The 21,383-nt window shown below is 37.6% G+C and overlaps 1 protein-coding gene and 1 pseudogene across 1 annotated transcript; both read left to right on the top strand.

Moving 5' to 3' along the window:
- The first annotated feature begins 334 nt into the window (after positions 1 to 334).
- On the top strand, positions 335 to 3,111 carry LOC125281490 (keratin-associated protein 19-7-like; annotated as a pseudogene).
- A 4,900-nt stretch (positions 3,112 to 8,011) lies between these two features.
- Positions 8,012 to 8,757, top strand: LOC113255870 (keratin-associated protein 19-4-like). The gene has a single exon (XM_026499613.4). It carries the CDS (start codon positions 8,050 to 8,052, stop codon positions 8,242 to 8,244), a length of 195 nt encoding a protein of 64 aa, XP_026355398.1. The 5' UTR covers positions 8,012 to 8,049; the 3' UTR covers positions 8,245 to 8,757.
- Positions 8,758 to 21,383: the final 12,626 nt, after the last annotated feature.

Genomic DNA, 21,383 nt, shown 5'->3' with positions numbered 1-21,383 from the left:
TCTAGCAAATTTACTTGACTATTCAAGAGATTCTTAAACTTGTTAGAATTATTTGTGATTTTTGACTTCAAAAAGACTCTTTGAGAATTAAAAATTTTTCCAACTTTTTTTTCACAGTGAAAAGTAGAAATGGGATAAATTTTGATAAGAAGGAAAAAGGACTTAACAACAGGGGAAAATACTCAGTTAAATATTCCTTTAAAACTTGAAAGCCATTTTAATCCATATTCCATCTTTGAGAATTACTATGAGTTATGGCAGGTAGAATTCATTCTTTCATTAATTCAACAAATATTTTTGTTTGTAAGAACAATGAACAAATCCCATTGGGAGAATGAATTATCAAAAATGTTATTGGGTGCCTGTGTGGCTCAGTCAGTTAAGTGTCTGCCTTTGGCTCAGGTCATGATCCCAGGGTCCTGGGATGAGCCGCACATCCGGCTCCCTGCTCAGTGGGGAATATGGTTCTCTCTCTCCCTCTGCCCCTCCCCCTGCTCATGCTCTCTCCCACTTGCTCTCTCTTTCCCTCAAATAAATAAATAAAATATTTTAAAAATATTACAAAAACACTAAGTCAGGAAGTTATATGCACCCCATGTTCATTGCAGTATGATTTATAGTAGTCAATATATGTAAGCAACCTGTGTCCATTGATGGATGAATGGGTAAAGAAAGAATAATACACACACACACACACACACACACACATGCATGCATGCACACATAGAATGGAATATTTCACCCATAAAAAAGAAGGGAATCTTGCCATTTACAAGAACATGGACGGACCTTGAGGGCATATGCTAAGTGAAGTAAGTCAGAGAAGGACATATACCGAATGATTTCACATATATGTAGAATCTAAAAAAACAAAAAACAAAAACTGAGCTCACAGATACAAAAAACAGATTGGTGGTTGGTAGAAGCAGAGGATGGGGGCCGGGTAGGAAAAATTGGTGAAGGGGGTCAAGAGGTATAAACCAGTTATAAAATAAGTAAGTCATAAAGATGTAATATACAGCATGGTGACTATAGATAATACTACTGTATTGCATTTTTAAAAAGTTTTTATTTAAATTCAGGTTAGTTAACATACAGTGTAATATTAGTTTCAGGTGTACAATGTAGTGATTGAACACTTCCATGTATCAGTCAGTGTTCAGCACAATAAGCACACTTCTCAATACCCATCCTGTATTTTTTTTAATTTAAATTCAATTAGCCAAGGTATAGTACATTATTTGATATAATTATCTGATATAATGTTCAATTATTCACCAGTCCAGTATTGCATATTTGAAAATGTCTAAGAGAGTAGATCTTAATCACAAGAAAAAATTATACCTGTGTATGGTGATGGATGTTATCTAGACTTACTGTGGTGATCATTTCACAATACATACAAATATCGAATCATTATGTTTTACACCTGAAATTCGTATAATACTATATGTCAATTATATTTCAATAAATAAAATGCTATTTATACATTTCAAAACAAAACAAAACAATACAATACAACAACAACAAAACAAAACTTTCCGTAATATGTCTAAGGTCATATAAAGTAAATATACTGTTAAACACCCAAGTCCAAGATATGATCACACTCCAGTGGGGCTTAAACATTAGGTTTGGTTTACGATCTTCACAGAGTGAGCTGAGTACTGAGTGAGTAGTGGCCCTCTACCTTCCATGTTTCTTGACTCAGTCATTTCATAACTGCACATTCATTCTTGGAGATTTTCAAGGCATCAGGATTTTTAAGAGACTCTGTTAAAAATATTATATGATCTTAAGTGTATATATTTTAAAAAACTAAAGCCTCAATAAATAAGTAATAGCATACAAAAAAATGTTGGCTGATTGCCTGAGAGAAAATAAAAGGGCGGGACACGCAGAATTGGTAAAGAAAATATAAGAACAAAGATACTATGATGAAATTAGGGATATGAGTAGAGGGATGAAATCCTGGGTGGACAAAATGGATAAGAACAAAAGACCTAGCTGGTGCAAGTATGGGGGGGATGTATGTAAAATGTATGAATGTAAAAATGGGGATGGGGATGAATGTAAAAATGAGATTTAAAGAGAGGTTAGATAAGAGATTTGACATACGGATTATGAAGAAAAGTAAAAAAGGAAAAAGGATAACTATAAAGCATAGAGCCAAGGTAGTCTGCATTTTAGCTAATAGTTTGGGGATAGCCTGGTCTGGAAAAATGAATAATGTGTAAAGAGAATATTTTTGAACAGCTTACAGATTGGTTATAAAAGTGAGTTTTGTCTCTTGGGTGGTCTCAGTTTCTGAAATAAATTGTATTGCGTTGATTAACCAAAACGATGTTTTACAGGCTGATGTATAAAGTCAAAATAGCTTTCTTTTGTGTGTGTGTGGGTGGGTGTGTGTGTATTCAACTTGAGAAAGAAATTTGACATTTGGAGAATTTGATAGATTTAAGAATTTTAAACATGAGCAGTGTATTTTAATCTAGATGGAAATAAGATGGAAGTATCCAGAGAATGATATGAAAATGGGAAATGAGAAAATAATGAGAAAACACGATCAAATATGAATGATGCAATATGTTTAGTGATGAAGAATTCTATGTAGGGAATTTTCATTTTGTGACTTTGAAGACAGATTTCTTTTCTCATTAAAACAGAAAGAATGTAACGAGTTCAAGGGTGTTCTAACGAGGCAGCTAAGCAAGCTCAGAAATTTTAATGAGTGTGCACCTCTCCTTGTGTCAGCAAACAGATTAATGAGTTGACTCAAGTGAATGAATAATTTGGAATGATACAAAGGACTGGCTCCATGTTTTATCACACTTTCTGCTCAGGGGGTATATGCATAGCTGTATGGTACATTCATACTCAGGATTTTGCTTTGAACGGCAAACCAACTCACCATCCCTGACACCATGATTTACTATGACAGCTTACTATGGAAGCCTGGGCTATGGCTGTGGGGGTTTCTGTGGTCTGGGCTGTGGCTGTGGCTGGAGATGTGGCAGCTTTTACAGACAGGGCTGAACTCGGGGAGGCCACAGATATGGTTGCCACCATCCGTCATGCTATGGAGGATATGCATTCTCTAGCTTCTACTAAACTACTGCTCCAGTAACCCAAAATCTGTTACCATGAGTGGATTTGCCACAACATTCTTCAGTCAATGCACTGGGATTACCCCAGGCTTATTTGCCAAGAGAGATCTAAGAATTTCAGAGAATTTATTATTTTAAGATATCTGTATGATGTCCTCTGGCATCCCAAGTTTGGGCACTAACAGATGATTTATGTTGAATACCAATAAATGACCCAACTTGAAATAGAAAATACGGTTTTGAGGGTGGGGGGTGTTGTTTAACTCAGTTATGTGCACATACTTATATGTAAGTTTTACTATTTACAATTAGAATACAGTATGCACAATTACACATGTGCGTGTACATAAAAAAGAACTCTGGTTTGAAAATTAGTAATTCAAAACAATAAATGTTATTCTTTTTCTTTATTTTAGTTATATAACTTTCAGAATTGAATTTGGCAGCAAAAAATCAACTATGGAGTGTTAAATTTTCCTGCATTTTAAAAAATAGAGTTGTTTTACATATTTCATATTTATCTATTTCTATTTCTTAATGGAGTTCAAAATTTGCAACTAATCTTCCACCTTTGTTGTCTCTCCCTTTATTTTGTCTTATAAAAACAAATGGTGTTACATCTACATACTTGTAGTTGCTAGACAACCACATCATTACAACTGCAATCAGAGCAAACTTTCCACAAATCTCATAATCCACATTGCTAAATTTTCATAGAAAATAAGCTCTGTTTTCCTATGAATCTTTGAAATGTACATTTTCTTTCATTATTCACAGTCTGCTTTCCTTTATTTGTTATGCATGTAAAATGAGACAGACATTAAAGTTATTGATAAAGTGGATAATCAAATATGAACTTGGGTCGTGCATCTCCCTCATCTCACTTGTCTTCTTATGGGAGCACTCTTCATCATCATCATCACCAACCTCCCACTGAAGTAGTTGTAATCCAGGGAGAATAATACATAAACAGAAATATCATTAGGGAGCGAAATGTTGTGTGGTTTCCACTGACCAAAAATACCATTCAAGAATTCAAAAAATATATATATCCCATTTATCTCTTCAAAAATGACCGTTTTATTGACAGGACAGTAGTACCTCCCCTTATCAGTGGTTTTATTTTCTGTGCTTTCAGTCACCTGAGGTCAGCCACAGGTGGGAAGCAAATGATCCTCCTTCAGGCATGTTGTCAGAAGATCAAAAGCAGCCTCACGCTACCTCACAATGCCTACGTCACTCACCTCATGTCATCTCCTCATGTAGACATTTTATTATTTCAAGAAGAAGGATGAGTATGATAAAGGTATTTTGACAGAAAGACCACATTCACATCGCTTTTATTACAGTATAGTTATAGTTGTTCTATTTAATTATTAGTTATTAGGGTTAATCTGTTCTGTGCCTAATTTATGAATTAAACTTTATCCCAGAGATATATGTCTAGGAACAAGCATAGTACATACATATAGGGTTTGGTACCATCTGTGGTTTCAGGCACCCGCTGAGATTCTTGGGACATATAGCCTGTGAATAAGAGGGGACTACTGTGTAAGAAATAAGGAATAATATCAGAATTTCTTAATTTTTCCTAAAATTGTATGGCACCTTCAGGTAATGGTATGGACCTATTGATACTTAGTATAAGCTGGGCAAATGTAATAAAGGAAAGACAAAATGAAATCACAGAATTAAAGATCTGAAAGGGACATTAAACTCTGTAATGCTGTCCCATAGTCTGGCAGGCAGGGAACCTCAGAATAAGCATTTTAAGACTAGAGTATTCGATTATACGATGCTGCTTCTCTCTTTATCGATTTTCTCCTTGAATGTTGTCAAATACACCATTTTGAAAGTTCTGGTGATACTTAGAAGAAAAGCTAAATTATCACAGCTGATTTTATGGAGATTGATCCCTTTGCTTAGATTAAGACCTATGTTTCTTTAACATTTTTATTGTTCTGCTATAGAGAACTGCCCCTGTCAATTTGTAGGTTATCTGCCTTTGGATATAATTAAACAATGAGCAATGTTAAAATTCAACTTTAGGTAACAAAAGAAACCAATGTAAAACCCCATGATGACCTCTTCTTTCAGTCCGTACTGTCTAGGGGTTGAATGTAGCATCACTGGGCTGAGCCGGGGAAATACAGCCAAGTCACTTACCCTATTGAAGGATCACACTGTGGAGTCTGACCCAGTAGAACGGCATTTCTATTACCCTTTCATTTGGTTAGTATCTCCAAGGGCCGGCACTTTGGGCCTGACAAGCAGTAATCAAGACAATTATTACTGCTGTTGACATTCTTAGTATAATCAATATGATCATAATTTTGTTCTGCTTAGATTATATGAATCTGCATCTGAAGTGAGAGAAAATGTTTGGAATTTATAACAAAAGACTTCTTCAGTGCTAGGGAAAATGTGAGAACATTTTTCACTCCTTCGCCCATCAACGTGAATAACAACTTGGGTCATGAGTGGAAACTTAAAATAATAATAATAGTAATAAGGATCCACATCTGCTTTTGAGCCGCTGAATGGACAGAAAAATAATAATCCCTAAAGATATTTCCAGTGTAAATTTTTCACTTATGCATATGGGTAAATAACAGATTTTTTTCATATTTTTCAAATTCTTTTTTTTTTTACAATGAATGGACATTTGTAAGTGATAAATACCAAAGTCATGTGTTTTCTTCTTTGAAAACACATTTAGCATTTATTGTTAGTGAAGTTTTACATTTGTGTCCGATATTGTATCCATCTATAAAGCAGAGATAGTCTTAGACATTAAAAAAATAATTAAAAGCCTTTAATCATAGTTACGTGCTCTGACGGAGCTACACAAGGAGACTGTGGAATCCTTAATGCTACGCAATTTATTCATACTTCTAAATGATTCATTAAAAATGAAAATATTCATACTATCAATTGGCTGATTTCTGAAATGAGGAGTAAAAATGGAATGCAGTGCGGATAGAATAGCATGGCAATTAAAGGCTAATACTGGGGTTAGTGCCACTCTGAAGCCAGAAAGCCATGGAACTCTTGTCAGCCATAAAACATTTACTAGAACAGCAGATCAGTTGCTTAGGTTATGATATACACGACCCTTGCTTTACCATCAGTGAAAGTCGTATAACTCCTTAAAAAAATATTACGTGCCAACTAAATGCTAGGTTTTGTTTAGATACTAGGTCAGGTCAGTGAACAGACCCATCCAAAAACTATGTCATATTACTTATAAATCTCAGGAAAAGCTTAGCAAAATAGTTATTGTCATAGAAAACCAGTTTCTTGAGTCCCAAGTGTCAGGGTATGGGCACGTTTGCATAGGGCTTTAGGTATCACTGACTAACTCTCTGGGCTGGCGTGAGGAATTCTGTGAATATCAGGCCAACTGTTTCCAAAGAGGGCTTCCTTCTTTCTTTATTTATTTTCTTTTTATTTTTTAAAAAGATTTTATTTATTTATTTGAGAGAGAGAGGAGAACACATTATAGAGACAGCACAAGCAAGATGGAGGGGCAGAGGGAGAGAGAGAAGTAGACTCTCTGCTGAGTGGGGACCCCCCCCCCAACCAAAAGAGGGCTCAATCCCAGGACCCTGAGGTCATGATCTGAGCTGAAGGCAGATGCTCAACCAACTTAGCCACCCAGGAGGCCCTCTTGTCCTTCTTTAAAATTATTCCATACATACAGAAAATATCTTACATATCCCAGGTTGTACACTTTCTTTTAAAATTTAAGGTGATTTTTGGAGTTTTGGCAACTTTGTCAATATCCTAGAAAGGTCTAGTTGATATCTCAGAAAAGACAAGTTAGAAATTAACTACAGACAAAAAAAATGGGCACAGACTAAGCAAAGAGAAGACAGAGGCAAATGTATAATATAAGTATGAAGATCTAAGTAGAAGGATGCTGTGTTCTTTTGAATATAGAGTTAGAGCCAAAACCATTTCCCCCACTTCACACGTATACCTGGATGCAGTAATGAATTGAGGTAGGAAGTTGGGTGAAGTTTGGAGTAAGATTTGAAAAAGATCTGAGATACATGGATACATGATAAAGGGCAGAGAAAGAGGGGGAAATGATGTAGGAAGGCAAATATAATCTGCACTTGTGGTAGCAGGGAGACTAGAACATATTCCGGAGAAAGGGCCCAGGATATTAAAAAAAAGGTACTGTGGGAACGCTTCTCACAAGATGTATTTTTGGTCACTGTGATCGTCTTTCCACTGGTGATTCCAATTGCGCTATGTATTTAAACCCAAACAAGTATGCTGGCATAATAAATCTATTAATTGTACATGGCCCAAATTTTAAAACTCTAGAAATCAGGTGAGCTTTTGTGGTGGTTGTTTTCTGGTACACATGGCAGGTGAACCAAATCTGTGTTGACATAGAGTGTTCTTTTATATTCTAAAGAGAGGTGCAGCATTTGTTTCTCATGATATAAAATACATGCGCTTTTTAAAGACATTGATAAACTTAAGAGCCTTGACTTTAATTATTTTTTGCTATTTTGTAGAACCAAGTACGACGACCCTCAAATGCCGGTGATGAGAAGATAATTAATTAGAAATTCAACAAAATGTAACTGATGTCAAGTAACTGGCCATCAAGTATTCTATTTAGGCTTTGATATGTCCATACTTTGAAGAAATAGCGCTTTGTTCTAAGAAGATTATAGCAGCAAGCTCTGCTGCTACAGCCTAACTATGTGGCCAAGCAGGTTCCGACGTTCTTACGCCTGTGGTCGGGGGACCACAGATTAATAAGTTGTCTCAGGCAAATGTAATTCATGGAATGACACCAAAGGAGGGGCACATGTTTTGTCACGTTCTCTGATCAGAGTATATAAGCCTCCTTGTAAAGATGTCGACATTCATACTCTGACTCTCGCCTTGAGCCACAAACCTGCTCACCACCCTTGACACCATGACCTACTACTATGGCAACTACTACGGAGGCCTGGGTTGCGGCTGTGGAGGCTTCGGTGGCCTGGGCTGGGGCAGTGGCTGGGGAAGTGGCAGCTTCCCCGCACTGGGCTGGGGCTGGGACTGGGGAGCCCGAAGATACGGCTGCAGCCGCCCACTGGGCTATGGAGGATATGGATTCTCTACCCTCTACTAGAAGTATTCTTGAAATTGGATGCAAAGGGAAAGCCTCCAAATTTATTTGGTCCTATTTTTGTACTTCAATTCCCCAAACATCTATCCTAGATTCTCCAGGACGAATTGATATCGATTTATCAATGGTTAAACGGCTTCCACAAGTATTTGGTGCTTTTTACCTCCGGAACGCATCATCTTTTTTTTTTTTTAAAGATTTTGTTTATTTATTTGACACAGAGAGAGAGAGCACAAGCAGGTGGAGTGGCAGGCAGAGTGTGAGAGAGAAGCAGGCTCTCTGTGGAGAGACTCAATCCATCCCAGGACCCCAGGATCACGACCTGAGCTGAAGGCAGACGCTTAACGGACTGAGCCACCCAGGCGGCCAAAGAACTCCTCATCCTAAATGAATATTCATTATGTAAAACTGTCCTAGTTTGCTCTCCTCATTTTGGTTTACTTCTCTTGCTACCATTATCATAATGTTATCTTTCTGGAAGATCTTAAAGAAAATTTGTATTTTGTTCTGGTCCAATAAAATGATTTCTCAAAATCTAAATACTTTGGTTTTGTTGAATGTTTTCATTTTTATTATTTTAACATCTTCTTTTGCTACTAATATAAAACATTTGCTTATGAAGCGGTAAGGTCTGTGGCTATTGGTATATAGAGAATGATGCAACAGTTTTTGGTCCACCACATTATACAAGCTTGAGAACACATAGGGAGGAATAGTAACAGTTAATGAAAATGACTTGCCCTGTCTGCTCCATTTATATATATATCAGTCCTCTCAAATGCCCCTTAAGTTTTCCTGGAACCGGGCACCTGGGTGGCTCAGTCAGTTAAGCGTCTGCCTTCAGCTCAGATCATGGTCTTGGGGTCATGGGATGGAGCCCCACATCAGGCTCCCTGCTCAGTGGGGAGTCTGCTTCTCCCTCTCAGTCTCCCCCTGTTTGTGCTCTCTCTGTCAAATAAATCAATAAAATCTTAAAAAAAAAAAAAAGTGTTCCTGAAACTACTAAGGATTGTATCTTTCTTGTATTTCCATTCAAGTATATGTTTCTGTGTGACATTGCTACTAGCTAAATATTTTCTTTCTTCTAGTTTCACAGCATAATCAAGAGGAAGGTACTGAGATTTCCTACGTACCATCTGCTCCCACACCTGCACAGCCTCCCCGGTACGAATATGCCCTACCAGACTGGCACATTGGTTATAACTGATAGACCTGCGTTGACACATTATCATCACCCAGCCCACACGTTAGGGTCGATTCTCAGTGTAGTACATTCTGTGGGTTTGGACAAATATACAGTGACATGAATCTATCATTATACTATCACACAGAATGTTTTTACTGTCCTAAATATCTTCTTTTTTAAAGTTTCTATTTAAATTTCAGTTAGATACCATACATTGTAATATTAGTTTCGGGTATACAATGTAGTGATTCATCACACTTAATGTACTCCTTAATCTCTGAATATCTCCTATGGTCCTCCTATCATCCATCCCTTCCCTTGCTGAATATCTTCATGGTACCACTGGTCTGGCCAGACATGCCTTTGTTGCTTATAAACTTCATATTTGAGCAGGGGAGGAGATTGGAAAGCATCACTCATTTCCTGGGTAGGAGCTATACTTCTGTAGTTGGCCTCTACTGAGGGCTGCTGTCCCTTAGAAAGCTGGTCCATCTAGCATTGCCATGGTGCACTGGAACTCAGTGGTACAGTGTTCTAGGGAAAATAAAGGTGTCTGGGGGGCGGTGGGGGGAGGTCTTTTTTGATTTCTTTTTACACTCGTTAGAAGGCTCTTAATAGTCAATGGATCATCTCATGAATGAACGGTGTTACAAAGTCAAACCTCAGGCACATACCAGATGCTTTACTGAGAAGAGTTTCCCATGGCAGCAAACTCTGGCTCCATTGCTCAGTCAGGGTCAAACCACCCCGCTCTTTTTTCCTTCAGAATTTATTCTATCCCAGAAATTCCTCAATCTTTCATGAAGAACTTTCTTTTAGGCTTATTCCATCAGGTCACTCTTTGGAACAAGCCTTTTGGAACATCAGCAATGAGCACAGATTCTCTTTTGGAAGGTTTCTTAGCCAACTTTTAAAGTGCCCAGAACAGCCTGTTTCGCCAGTTTGTCTGACATGACCAGGCATGTCTGAATCCATTCAAATTCATACTTGGACCCCTATGACTTACGTCTTGAGAAATTCTTTTTATCCTTCTGTAAACTGAAAGGAAAAACATTATGTAAGAATAATTTGCCACGGCAAAAACTGTTACCTTTTTACCCACACTGAAGTTTAGATTTTAAATCCGAAAACCAAACAAGGAAAGCAAGAGAGAAAAAAAAAACAAAAAACAACAACAAAAAAAACACGAGAGAAGAATTCATAGATCAGGGCCCGGTGACTTACTTAGAATGTGCCTTACATATTATTGTGAAGATAACATGAGAGCCAGAGTACTTACCTGCTCAACTGCTATTAAACTAGAAGGTGTCAATTCAAAGGATCCCCCCAAGATCCCTTCTGCATGCATTTAATCTCGCTAGTAATTCATCGAGCTTAGTATGTTCATACACAAAGCTTAGTGTGTTTTAAATCCCTGTGATAAAATAGAAGAATTCTTCAGGTAATTAGTTTATGCTCTAACCAGAAAGTACAGTGAAATGATCCCTGTAGAGTAATAATAATGATGACTGTACCTATTCTCCTCTATGATTTATTTATTTTTCTTTTTTAAAATTTTTTAATTATGTTATGTTAGTCACCATACAGTACATCGTTAGTTTTCTGATGTAGTGAATGAGTGACACTACAGATAAAAGACTGGTGTCCAAGATCTATAAAGAACTTCTCCAACTCAATACACAAGAAACAAATAATCAAATCAAAAAATGAGCAGAAGATATGAACAGACACTTTTCCAATGAAGACATACAAATGGCTAACAGACACATGAAAAAATGTTCAAAGTCATTAGCCATCAGGGAAATTCAAATCAAAACCACATTGAGATACGACCTTACGCCAGTTAGAATGGCAAAAATTGACAAGGTAAAAAACAACAAATGTTGGAGAGGATGTGGAGAAAGGGGATCCCTCTTACACTGTTGGTGGGAATGCAAGTTGGTACAGCCACTTTGGAAAACAGTGTGGAGGTCCCTTAAAAAGTTAAAAGTAAAGCTACCCTATGATCCAGCAATTGCGCTATTGAGCATTTACCCCAGAGATACAGACGTAGTGAAGAGAAGGGCCATATGTACCCCAATGTTCATAGCAGCATCGTCCACAATAGCTAAATTGTGGAGGGAGCCCAGATGCCCTGCAACAGATGGCTGGATTAAGAAGATGTGGTCCATATATACAGTGGAATATTACTCAGCCATCAGAAAGAACAAATTCTCAACATTTGCTGCAACATGGAGGGCACTGGAGGAGATTATTCTAAGTGAAATAAGTCAAACAGAGAAAGACAATTATCATATGGTTTCACTCATTTGTGAAACATAAGAAATAGCAGGGAGATCTGTAGGAGAAGGAAGGGAAGAATGAAGTGGGGTTAACAGAGGGGGGTGGGGGATTGGGATAGGCAAATTCTCCTATATGATTTATAACTTTGGTTCATTTTCCGTTGTCTAAAATGTAACAATATGCAAATTAGTTTGCACACTTACACGTGCTTTATTCTATAAGAGGTGTAAGTACATACAAAGTTTGCCCTGACAAACATATATAAGAAATTACAGGCCTTTTAAAGAACCATTACTTGGAATACAGAGTATGTGATTGCTCAACATAATTACCTCCGGATGGACGGTATACTGTACTGAGTATGACCTTGTATTATCATGCATATTAGATTTAAATGTTGCCCTTATTTGAAGGTCTTTTTTATTTTTGACCTGAACTGTCCAGATGCTATTAAATTTGATTTGTGGCCAAACGTAATTAGTGATTCTCCTGAATGTCATGGCTTTTAGAAGCATATTGCAAAAGCTATGTTGATGTTCTTGGTTACATTGTTAGATACTTGGAAGCTGGGAACATTTCTAAATTGCAGTCACTAAATAGTTCTGTTGGGAGAAATTTTGTTTATATCTCTTACATCAGTGAGATGTTATATTCTTCAGCATGTAAGTAGGGAGAAAATATCCTGATTAAAGATAAACGTCCTAATTTTGAAGAAGGCATGACAGTGTTAGGTGTACCCCTTGTGTGCTAGTGACTAGAGATTACATAATTTAGGATCCACGATTAATGTTAAAGGATAGAATGAGAGGGAGAATAGTTTCTTGAAACTCGGATGCAAAAAGTAAAATGTGTTACCTTCACTGAAAATAGCTTTAGAGACATAATAATCATAATCACATCTCATTACTGACTTCAAATTTGTTATAGGTAATCTAATGATAAAAATCAATATAAAAACTCTTTAATTGATAAAAACATGCTCTATTGATATGAAAAGGCAGTTTAGTAAACATTTTATCATATATCTGAATAGAATAAAAACTCAGTATAACTGATCAATTCTCCAAGTCTGAGTAAAAGGGTTTTCTTTTATATTCATATTCAACAAATATAATTGCTGGTCTCTAAAACGTGGAGGACTAGGGTGAATCTATGGATCTATCAATGGCTCCAGCTATGAACTTGGAAATTTTGAGGCTTAATATTGTTAAACATTTCGTTATGTTTCTGCCAAGCACCTTGCTATGGGTCACAGGAACCATCTGGGTTTTGTAGTTCAATTGGTTGATAACGGCACCGAGATCCATGAAGTCACTCAGGTCCGAATTTGTGGAGGCTTCCTACATCTCTTATCTCATCTCTGCAAGCAACTGGTAACTTTTGTGCTACCTCCTTAATGTACATATTTCATTTTACCCATTTCCTAAGTCCATGGTCATCATTTGTCCCTTGGACGGTGGCTATGCCTTCTCATCTATTGGTTTCCAGGATGCAAAGCCTCCCTTCACCCTTTAGTCCTTTTGTTAAAAGCCCTTTGTTTAAAATGGCTCCTTATGTGTCTTGGGATGGCACGTAATTTTACTATGAAGAAAACAGTGCAGCTCTCAATGTGCTGGAGTGGAAGGACATCTAAGACAATTCAGTTAAAAATCAATTTGCAGAAGAGCATGGACCAGAGAACTGGTCCATCAGACATAGTTCAGTAAACATCGGCTGTATTAATATGTGTCATTACCTAATCTATAATCGTTCTCAACTATTTGCCTTTATCCTAGCTCGTGCATCACCTCAGATGGTATGCTCTTCATTTTTCATCGTGAGTTCCTACTCATCTTCAAAAATCAACTGGATTTTTATCTCTGTTGGAATGTTCCCCCTTATTGCCCAAGATACCTGGTAGTATCATTTATGATAGCATCATGTCGCTCCTGACGACCCTCTTGGCCTCTAGTCCCTCGTATAGCTCTTTCCTCATAACACTTGTCACCAATGGATGTTATATATTTGCTTGTTTGCTCACATAGTTTGTATCTTCCCTAGGGAATGCAAAATCCATATGGGCAAGCACTTATTCTGTTTTATTCACTGCTGAATCCTCAGTGCCTAGAGCAATGCCTGATCCATAGACAGGTTTCATAAAATATGTACTGAATTAATCTGTGATAGTATCAGCCTATTATTTATATATATATATGCCAAATTATCCATTACATTAGGAGTCCTCTTACTATAATAATATGAGCCTATTGATAAGAAAAACACACAAGCTTTTATTTTTATTTTAAACTTCATACTTCATTCGTCATTTCCATAGATCCATATTAACCATTTGCAATATGCTAGGTGCTCTGCTTGGTGCAAAGGCATAGCCACAAGCCAATGTCAATATAGCTAATAATGATAACTTATATTCATTGTGTACTTACTTGGTCTGACATTATTACACCTAAGCTTCAGAATTTAAGAGATGGTTATTGTTATTCCATTGGAATAGGAGAGAAGATTGTAATTTGGAGAGTTTAAATTACTGTTTCTAAATCATACAATAGGGAGTTATGAGTTAAGAATAACCAATGATAAATTAAAAAATAGAGGGTTTTGAACTTCTGCACAAGTTTGTGTACCTGAGCACATGTAGTAAAGATGGTTATAAGAATGCTACTTGCCTGCTGCCATGACATTGCTGCATAACAACCACAAACCTCAATGTTCTATAACCATAAGTTCGATACTATCCATCTGAGAGCTGGGTTCACTAACACGACTGGTGGTTGGCTGATTGTTGGTGTGGGTAAATGGGTGACTTGGCTCTGCTCCACATGTCTCTTATTCTCCAACAGATGACCAGATGTGTTCTCATGAAGATGGCAGGGGTATGACAACAAAACAGACACCTGCAAGGATATTGGACACCTACACCCAGAGCTGACACACCATTAATTCTGTCTCATGTTATCGGTCAAAGCATGATACATGGCTGAGCCAGGAGGCCGAATGAGAAAACACTACAAAGTCATAAGGCAGAGTAGATGAGAGAGGGGCAATGCTTTGCCTTCTATCATAGACCCCACAGTCTACCCTCTCCTTTGAGAAATTCTTTTTCTTAGGTAATGTCATCTACTTAAAGCAATCCATGGTCTCCTCTCTGCCAGGTGATGACTCCCAAATCTATAACTCCAGTCTGTGGGGATGCTAGATAATATACAGGGCAACCTGTGAAATTTGAATTTCAGATAAACCAAAAAAATGTGTTTTAAAAATAAGAATGTGCAAAATATCACATGGAACATACTTGTAGTAAAAAGAAGTCATTTGTCTGAAATCGAAATGTGACTGGCACTTTGTATTTTCATTTGCACAATATGGTATCCTCTCAATGTGGCCTCTCTTCCGAAGTTTTTCTGCTTAAAGAGTGATTCCAAACGTATGTCTATGTAGGCAACTGAAACTCAACATGGCCTGACCAATAGATCATTCTCTCCCATGTTACCCTTTCTGCCTCCAGACCTTCCATTCCAGTATTTCTACAACCTGGTACTCCAAGACTGAGAAATCAGTAATGAAAGTAATTCTCAATTTCCCTCCTGTCTTCATTCATTGATTATTAATTCTCCTTAATTCTGCCATTTAAATCTTACTGAAAGAGGGGATGCCTGGGTGGCAGAGTTAGTTAAATGTCAACTTTTGGTTTTGACTCAGGTCGTGATCTCAGGTGGTGAGATCAAGCCTCACCTAGGGGCTCAGCTTGGAGTCTGTTTAAGATTCTCTATCTCCCTCTCCCTCTGCCCCCCCCCCCATGCATGCATGCTCACTCTCTTGCTCTTTCTCTCTTTCTCAAATAAATAAATATATTTAAAGAATAATATAAAATAGATCTTACTTGAAGAGGTCCCATCTTCTTCATCACCAGTTCTCCTTTCCTATTTCAAGTCTTTCCATATCTTCATCCCAATATTCTCTCTTAAGGGTCATCCTAACTCCTCTTCTATCCTGTTCATATCTTAAGGTACTGTTCTTCTTCATGGCCATCTTATTGGTTAGAAACCCAAACTTCGAAGTCAGACTTCTTGGGTATCAATATCAATGTTGATTAACTCCAAGACCTTGGGCAATTTATTTTACTTCATTAAGTCTCACTTTTGTTATCTGCATATTGAAGATGATTTCATTGTTTTCCCTGCAATGTGGAGAGGATTAAGTGAGCTAAGGTCCGTAAAACACAAAGGAATGGCCAGACACAGAGTAAACGATATTAGCTATAACTATTATTATTACCTAAATGCTTTTATCCCCTTATAATACTTTTTTTCTGTATTTCATTCCATAGAAACATCTCTTCATCCTGTAAGAACTAGAATATAAAAACTACCCTTACATTACGGTCCGGGGGGGTGGGGAGCCTATCCTCAATGATATTCTTTTCACAGATTTTCTTTTCTCCACAACAAACTTCATTATACAATGCGATGTTTGCTTATCTTTCTTCCCCTCTCAATAGTGAGCTTCTTCATTGAAATCTGAATTTACTCAGCTTTAATGCATCTGCACTGAAATTCATTATAGACTCATGTAGTGAAATGTCTTACTTTCTTATTTCACTCCTGGCTATAAGATGGTTATTAAACTTGATATGATCCTGTTAAAAGTTGAGTTTCTTTCATGCTATATTTTTATGTTGAAATGATAACTGAAATAATTTGCTAAAAAAATTCAAACAACCCGTATAGAACACCAGATTGCTTCTGGGCAGACAGTAAATGCACAAGGCAAGTACGATAAATTATTAGAACCTCCATTCCAACAGTCATTTGTACCATATGAAGAGACCCAAACTGAAGTTCTCCCCACCAGTCTACTCTAAGGCTCTGTTCAGAGGTCCTAGGGCAGGGCTATAAAATTAGCAAGAAAGTAATTAAAGGAAAGGTACCAGTCTTGTATCACTCTCTTCATTGTGTACTTTTCTTCCAGAAGTAAGGCTGTGAAGAGAAAGACAATTTATCTGACGTGGTTCTTCATTGAAAGAGATGGAAATCATTTTTTAAAAAAAGAAACTTTGAGGATGTGGGTAATTCAAAGAACCTGTTGGTAAGTGGGGAGATGAAGTTGACAGGGTATGTAAGACTCAGGGATGTACAGACTGCTAGAATAGCAACCAAGCTAACACGGCAGCAACACTTTTGTTATGATACCATTTTTTCTATTACTGTCACGGCTGCTTTTAGCCGCTATTGGACACCACAACTCTGGATGAATTTTGAATTATTCTTTTGTCTTTGCATCACTTTGTCTAAGATCCAAGATGGGGTGACATCCTGATTCCTAATTCATGCACCCACGATTTCACTACTAGAACTCATACAAGGAGTTGTCTAGTCCTCCTCAGGGTCTGTGTTGGGAATTACAACACTTCCTCATTCTGGAGCAAAGCTTAGCTACTGAGTAACCTGTTCCCCTCTCCAAAAAGTGACACAGAGCTGAAACGAATTCACATTAGATGTTTTCTTCCATTCCAGATTCAGCCCAGAAAACAAGTATGTGGTCCTCTTAGCTAAGTGATATGGTCAGCTATTTGATCTCTCAGTCATACCTCCTGTGATGGTTTGTTTTATGTGTCTGTTTGACTGGGCTACGGTACTCAGTGATTTATCAAACAGTAATCTAGGTGTTACTGTTTTTGTGTGCTGATCTCAGCCTACCAATAACCAGTGTTGTGGTTGGACCAGCCTTTATGGTTCTTATTAAGATTGCAAGATGCCCTTCAGCAATAACCATCGTGAAACTTTAAAAAAATAAAGGTATATTACTTATAAGGTCTAGAAATTACACAACGCATCTGGAACCACTCAGTGAGGTCATAGGGGGTGGCGAGAGAGACAGAGAGAGCGAGATAAAGAGAGAGCATGGGCCTGGGGTTCTGCTTTTATAGGGGGTCAAGGGTGGGAGCCTAATGTTTTGCTGTTGGTGAACTTAAAACATGAGAGGGAATTTAAAGCTAGGAAGAAAAACAACAACAACAACAAATGGCCCAAATGGTCAGTTACTGAATGAAATCAAGTGATATCTCTAAAACTAAGAAGCCTCCATGTGGGAAGGTGGCCTGGCTCTTTATCCGTGTGTGGCTGGAAATGTGTTTATTCAGGATCGCCATCTTTGAAGTGGGTGCCTGCTTGAAGTGATGGCAATCAAAGCTTAAGTCAGGTACGTCGTGCATAACAAAAAGAAAAACAACAACAACAACAACAAACAATGTCAGGGTTTACACTACACTGTGACAGTATTCTGAAGATGTAGTTAACATCTGTAATCAGTTGGCTTTAAGTAAAGGAGATTACTCTGTATAATGCAGACGGATCTAATCCAAACAATGAAAGGCCTTAAAAGCCAATTGAAGTTTCCCAAAGAAGGTGTTCTGCCTCGAGACCACAGTATCAACTCCTGCCTGAATTTCCAGCCTGCCAGCCTTTCCTTCTGGTTTTTGATTTGCCAGCCACCACGATCTTGTAAACCAGTCCCTTAACATAGATCTCATCATCTAATTATATGAGATCACACACACATATATACATACACTGTATATGTATCTCCATACATATATTTATACTGTAGTAGATACAATATAGAGTAGTATGTACAATATACAAGAATAAATGTATATACTAAAATAGTATACACCCCCCCCCCCACACACACCCAATATTGATTCAGTTTATCTGGAGACTCTGATACCCTCCCAAACCACTCCTCCAGTCTTCTGTAGTTGATGAAAACTTCCCTAAATCAAAATTAGCACTTAAGATTATGACACGTGATTATGGTTAGAACTGGAAATTCATTTCCTGGGGTTGAGAGAAAGACCGACTGTGCATTGCTCTGAACCTGTCCCTAGACTCTAGACACAAAAATCTGGGCGGGGGGAAGCAAAGAGGAGAAGGAGAAAATGAAGAGACAAACTGCAGCGAGACATGTAGCGTCAAGAGACCAGACTCACACGGAATGCCACAGTGAGAGACCTGAAACCCAGGAGAGGGCCTGTGGTGTGTGGGCTCTAAGAAGAGATGTGACAAGGGGGAGGGGCAGACACCAAAAGGAAATGGAGAAGGAGTCAAGGATCAACTATCTCTACAAAAATTATGCCCCACGCTTTTATCGATCTAAATGTGTTGTAGATAACGCCATCCAGTGTCTCTCTTACTCCTCTTCTGGAAGGGTCTCTAAATCAGCGGCGCAGGCAAACACATAGGCTGAGTCTACAGCTCACCTAAGTTTACATCCAACTTGTGTGCTGAACAGCTGTGATGCCTTTGCATATGTTATTACTTAAATTCTCTCTGCCATCTCTGAATTGAGGGTAATAATAGCATCTACCTCACAGGATGATCGTATTAAATGAATTAATACATCTTAAGTTCCTGACACAAAATGAGTATGAATAAACACAATTCGTATTCTCGCTATTATTACTACTAAGCTGACAGACATGTCTGTCTCAGGGACTCAGCTGACGTGATTAACCCTTCAATAGAGGTTTGTTTTAAAGAATGGTTGGACAGACCATGACATTTACATAAGATATGTTCTTACAGAGAGTGTCAGAAGCAGGCATATATAATTAGTGAACCCAAATAATCTTTTGAAACACAGTTGGTGTATTACCTCATGTCATGGAGTGAGTTTATGGGAATCTAAACCAAGGTAGGATAAAAGCTAAGGCTTTGAGGATGGAAGAATTACCTCTAATAGGCACAAAGTTGATTAAAGGAATACTAAATTAAAACATGTTCACATGCTAGAATCAAGGGGATATTAAAGGGTTTGGGGGGTTCAGATGCCATTTGAACTGCAGAGGCTGCAGTCTTTCCCAGCTTCACTTCTGAGGATTTGTCAAGTCCCTGTGCAGAGAGTGACATTTAAGCTCAAGTAACTCAGCTTTTACTACCAAACTGAATTCATTCCTGTAACAGAGAGTACGCTGAGGTCATTGACAACCCGGGCTTCCACACACACTTTGCAATGGGTATTGTGACCTCAGGGTTTTAGTCACCACTCTCATTTGGACTTGAAGATGAAGACTTTGGAGGACAGGGTGAAAATAATATTCTGGCCTCTGTAGGTTCATGGAGGGTGTATGTTTTCAGCAATCAACTCAATACTCATTAACAAGATGTTAACATTCTGTATTCGTTGAATTAATACCAGCTTTGTTCCATCACGGGGACCTATTTTGTTCATTTGTAGAGTGGGATCTTTAAAGCATGACATTTGTCCGGCAAATGATCTCATTGAGTGCCTATTTAATCGTATTTAATGTTCAGTATTTGTCATAGACTCTATCTCAACTTTGATATCTTGAAAATCACATTGCAGTGTTCCAGGCTGCTTAATTTCTACCTCAGATATATCGTGAAGAAGGAAGCTTTTATGGGAAGGAGGAAACAAACTCATGAGGTGCTTTCATGCCTGAGATGAGATGTGATAGCATTTTTCAAAGGATGCTATTTTTCTGGTAAATTCTTTCATGTGAGGGTTGTATCAGTTATGTTCTTTCTTATGTATCAGTTGGTTGCTATGGACAGTCATTTATTTTTTATTCTAAGTGGTGGAAAATATAGAAACACCATAATATTTAAAACCCCAAAAAGCAAATGTTTAACTAGTACTCAGGGGTAGCATAGGATGCTAGTGAAAAACGGAGTCTATACCAATTTAAAAAAATCGGTCCAAGGAAATAATCAAACAAGCTGGTTTTGCAACATGTTGAGCAATGCTGTTATTTATTTTTCCTTAATATTTTTGATGCATTAAATATTTAGTCTCTGGGGGGAAAAAAAGCCTATATGACAATAGATCTGTAGGATATAGTATCCTAATCTCAATGAAGATTTAATAGTAAAGACCATTATGGCATTGCATGCAACCTACTTGACCCATTTTTGTACCAATTCTTTCATTTAGAAAGTCAGTTTTACCCTCAGCTTTTAACTTTGTGGTTGTATTTGTGCAGTCGCTTTGTAACATTTGCTGACCTTGACCCCAAATATTCAGTTTATATCTTTCACGATGACTGTGTGGGGCATCAGTTTTCTCGTTGTGTTTTCAGTTGGAATCTACTTATTATTGTTATTAAAAAGCAGTGATTTTTGAGTATCACGCTCTTTGGTGTTGATTGGGTCTTCTAAACGAGAAATGATTTCTTATTTTTAGAGATAATATATGTTGTTCCCATAGACACCTGATTAAAATGACTAGGTAGACACGAGTGTTTTTCAAAGCCAATTTAAACGATGTAGCTGATATAATAACCTTTTAACTCTTAACAAAAACTCATCTCTTCTTTCCTTTTAGAAACAGCAGTAAATAGTCCGTGGTAACTTTAAGTGTGACCTAATCTGTGGAGTTAATTTTTTCAACTTTTATTCCAAAGAGTGGCACAGTACAAACATCATATGTCATTTGCACGCTGTGCTCACATCTGCACACGGCTTCCATAGCTCACCCAGCTGCACTCTCCACATCTGTAAATACGCATGTTGGACCAGTTTCATGACCAAGGTATTCTGACATTCTGTGATTCTTGTTTTTACTATTGCTACTGAGCAGAGTTTCCTTTTGAATACTAAAATTTTATTTAGAAAATAAAGCCAAAAACCTTTAAAATTAGATATGTCCTTTTGGT

The sequence above is a fragment of the Ursus arctos genome, unplaced genomic scaffold (assembly GCF_023065955.2).
Source record: "Ursus arctos isolate Adak ecotype North America unplaced genomic scaffold, UrsArc2.0 scaffold_4, whole genome shotgun sequence".
NCBI lineage: Eukaryota > Metazoa > Chordata > Mammalia > Carnivora > Ursidae > Ursus > Ursus arctos.
Note: the sequence above shows the minus strand (reverse complement) of the source record. Positions and strands in the feature narration are given on the sequence as shown.

Bases quoted from the DNA above. Each gene is read 5' to 3' on its own strand.
- LOC113255870 (XM_026499613.4), top strand. From the start codon at position 8,050: ATGACCTACTACTATGGCAACTACTACGGAGGCCTGGGTTGCGGCTGT.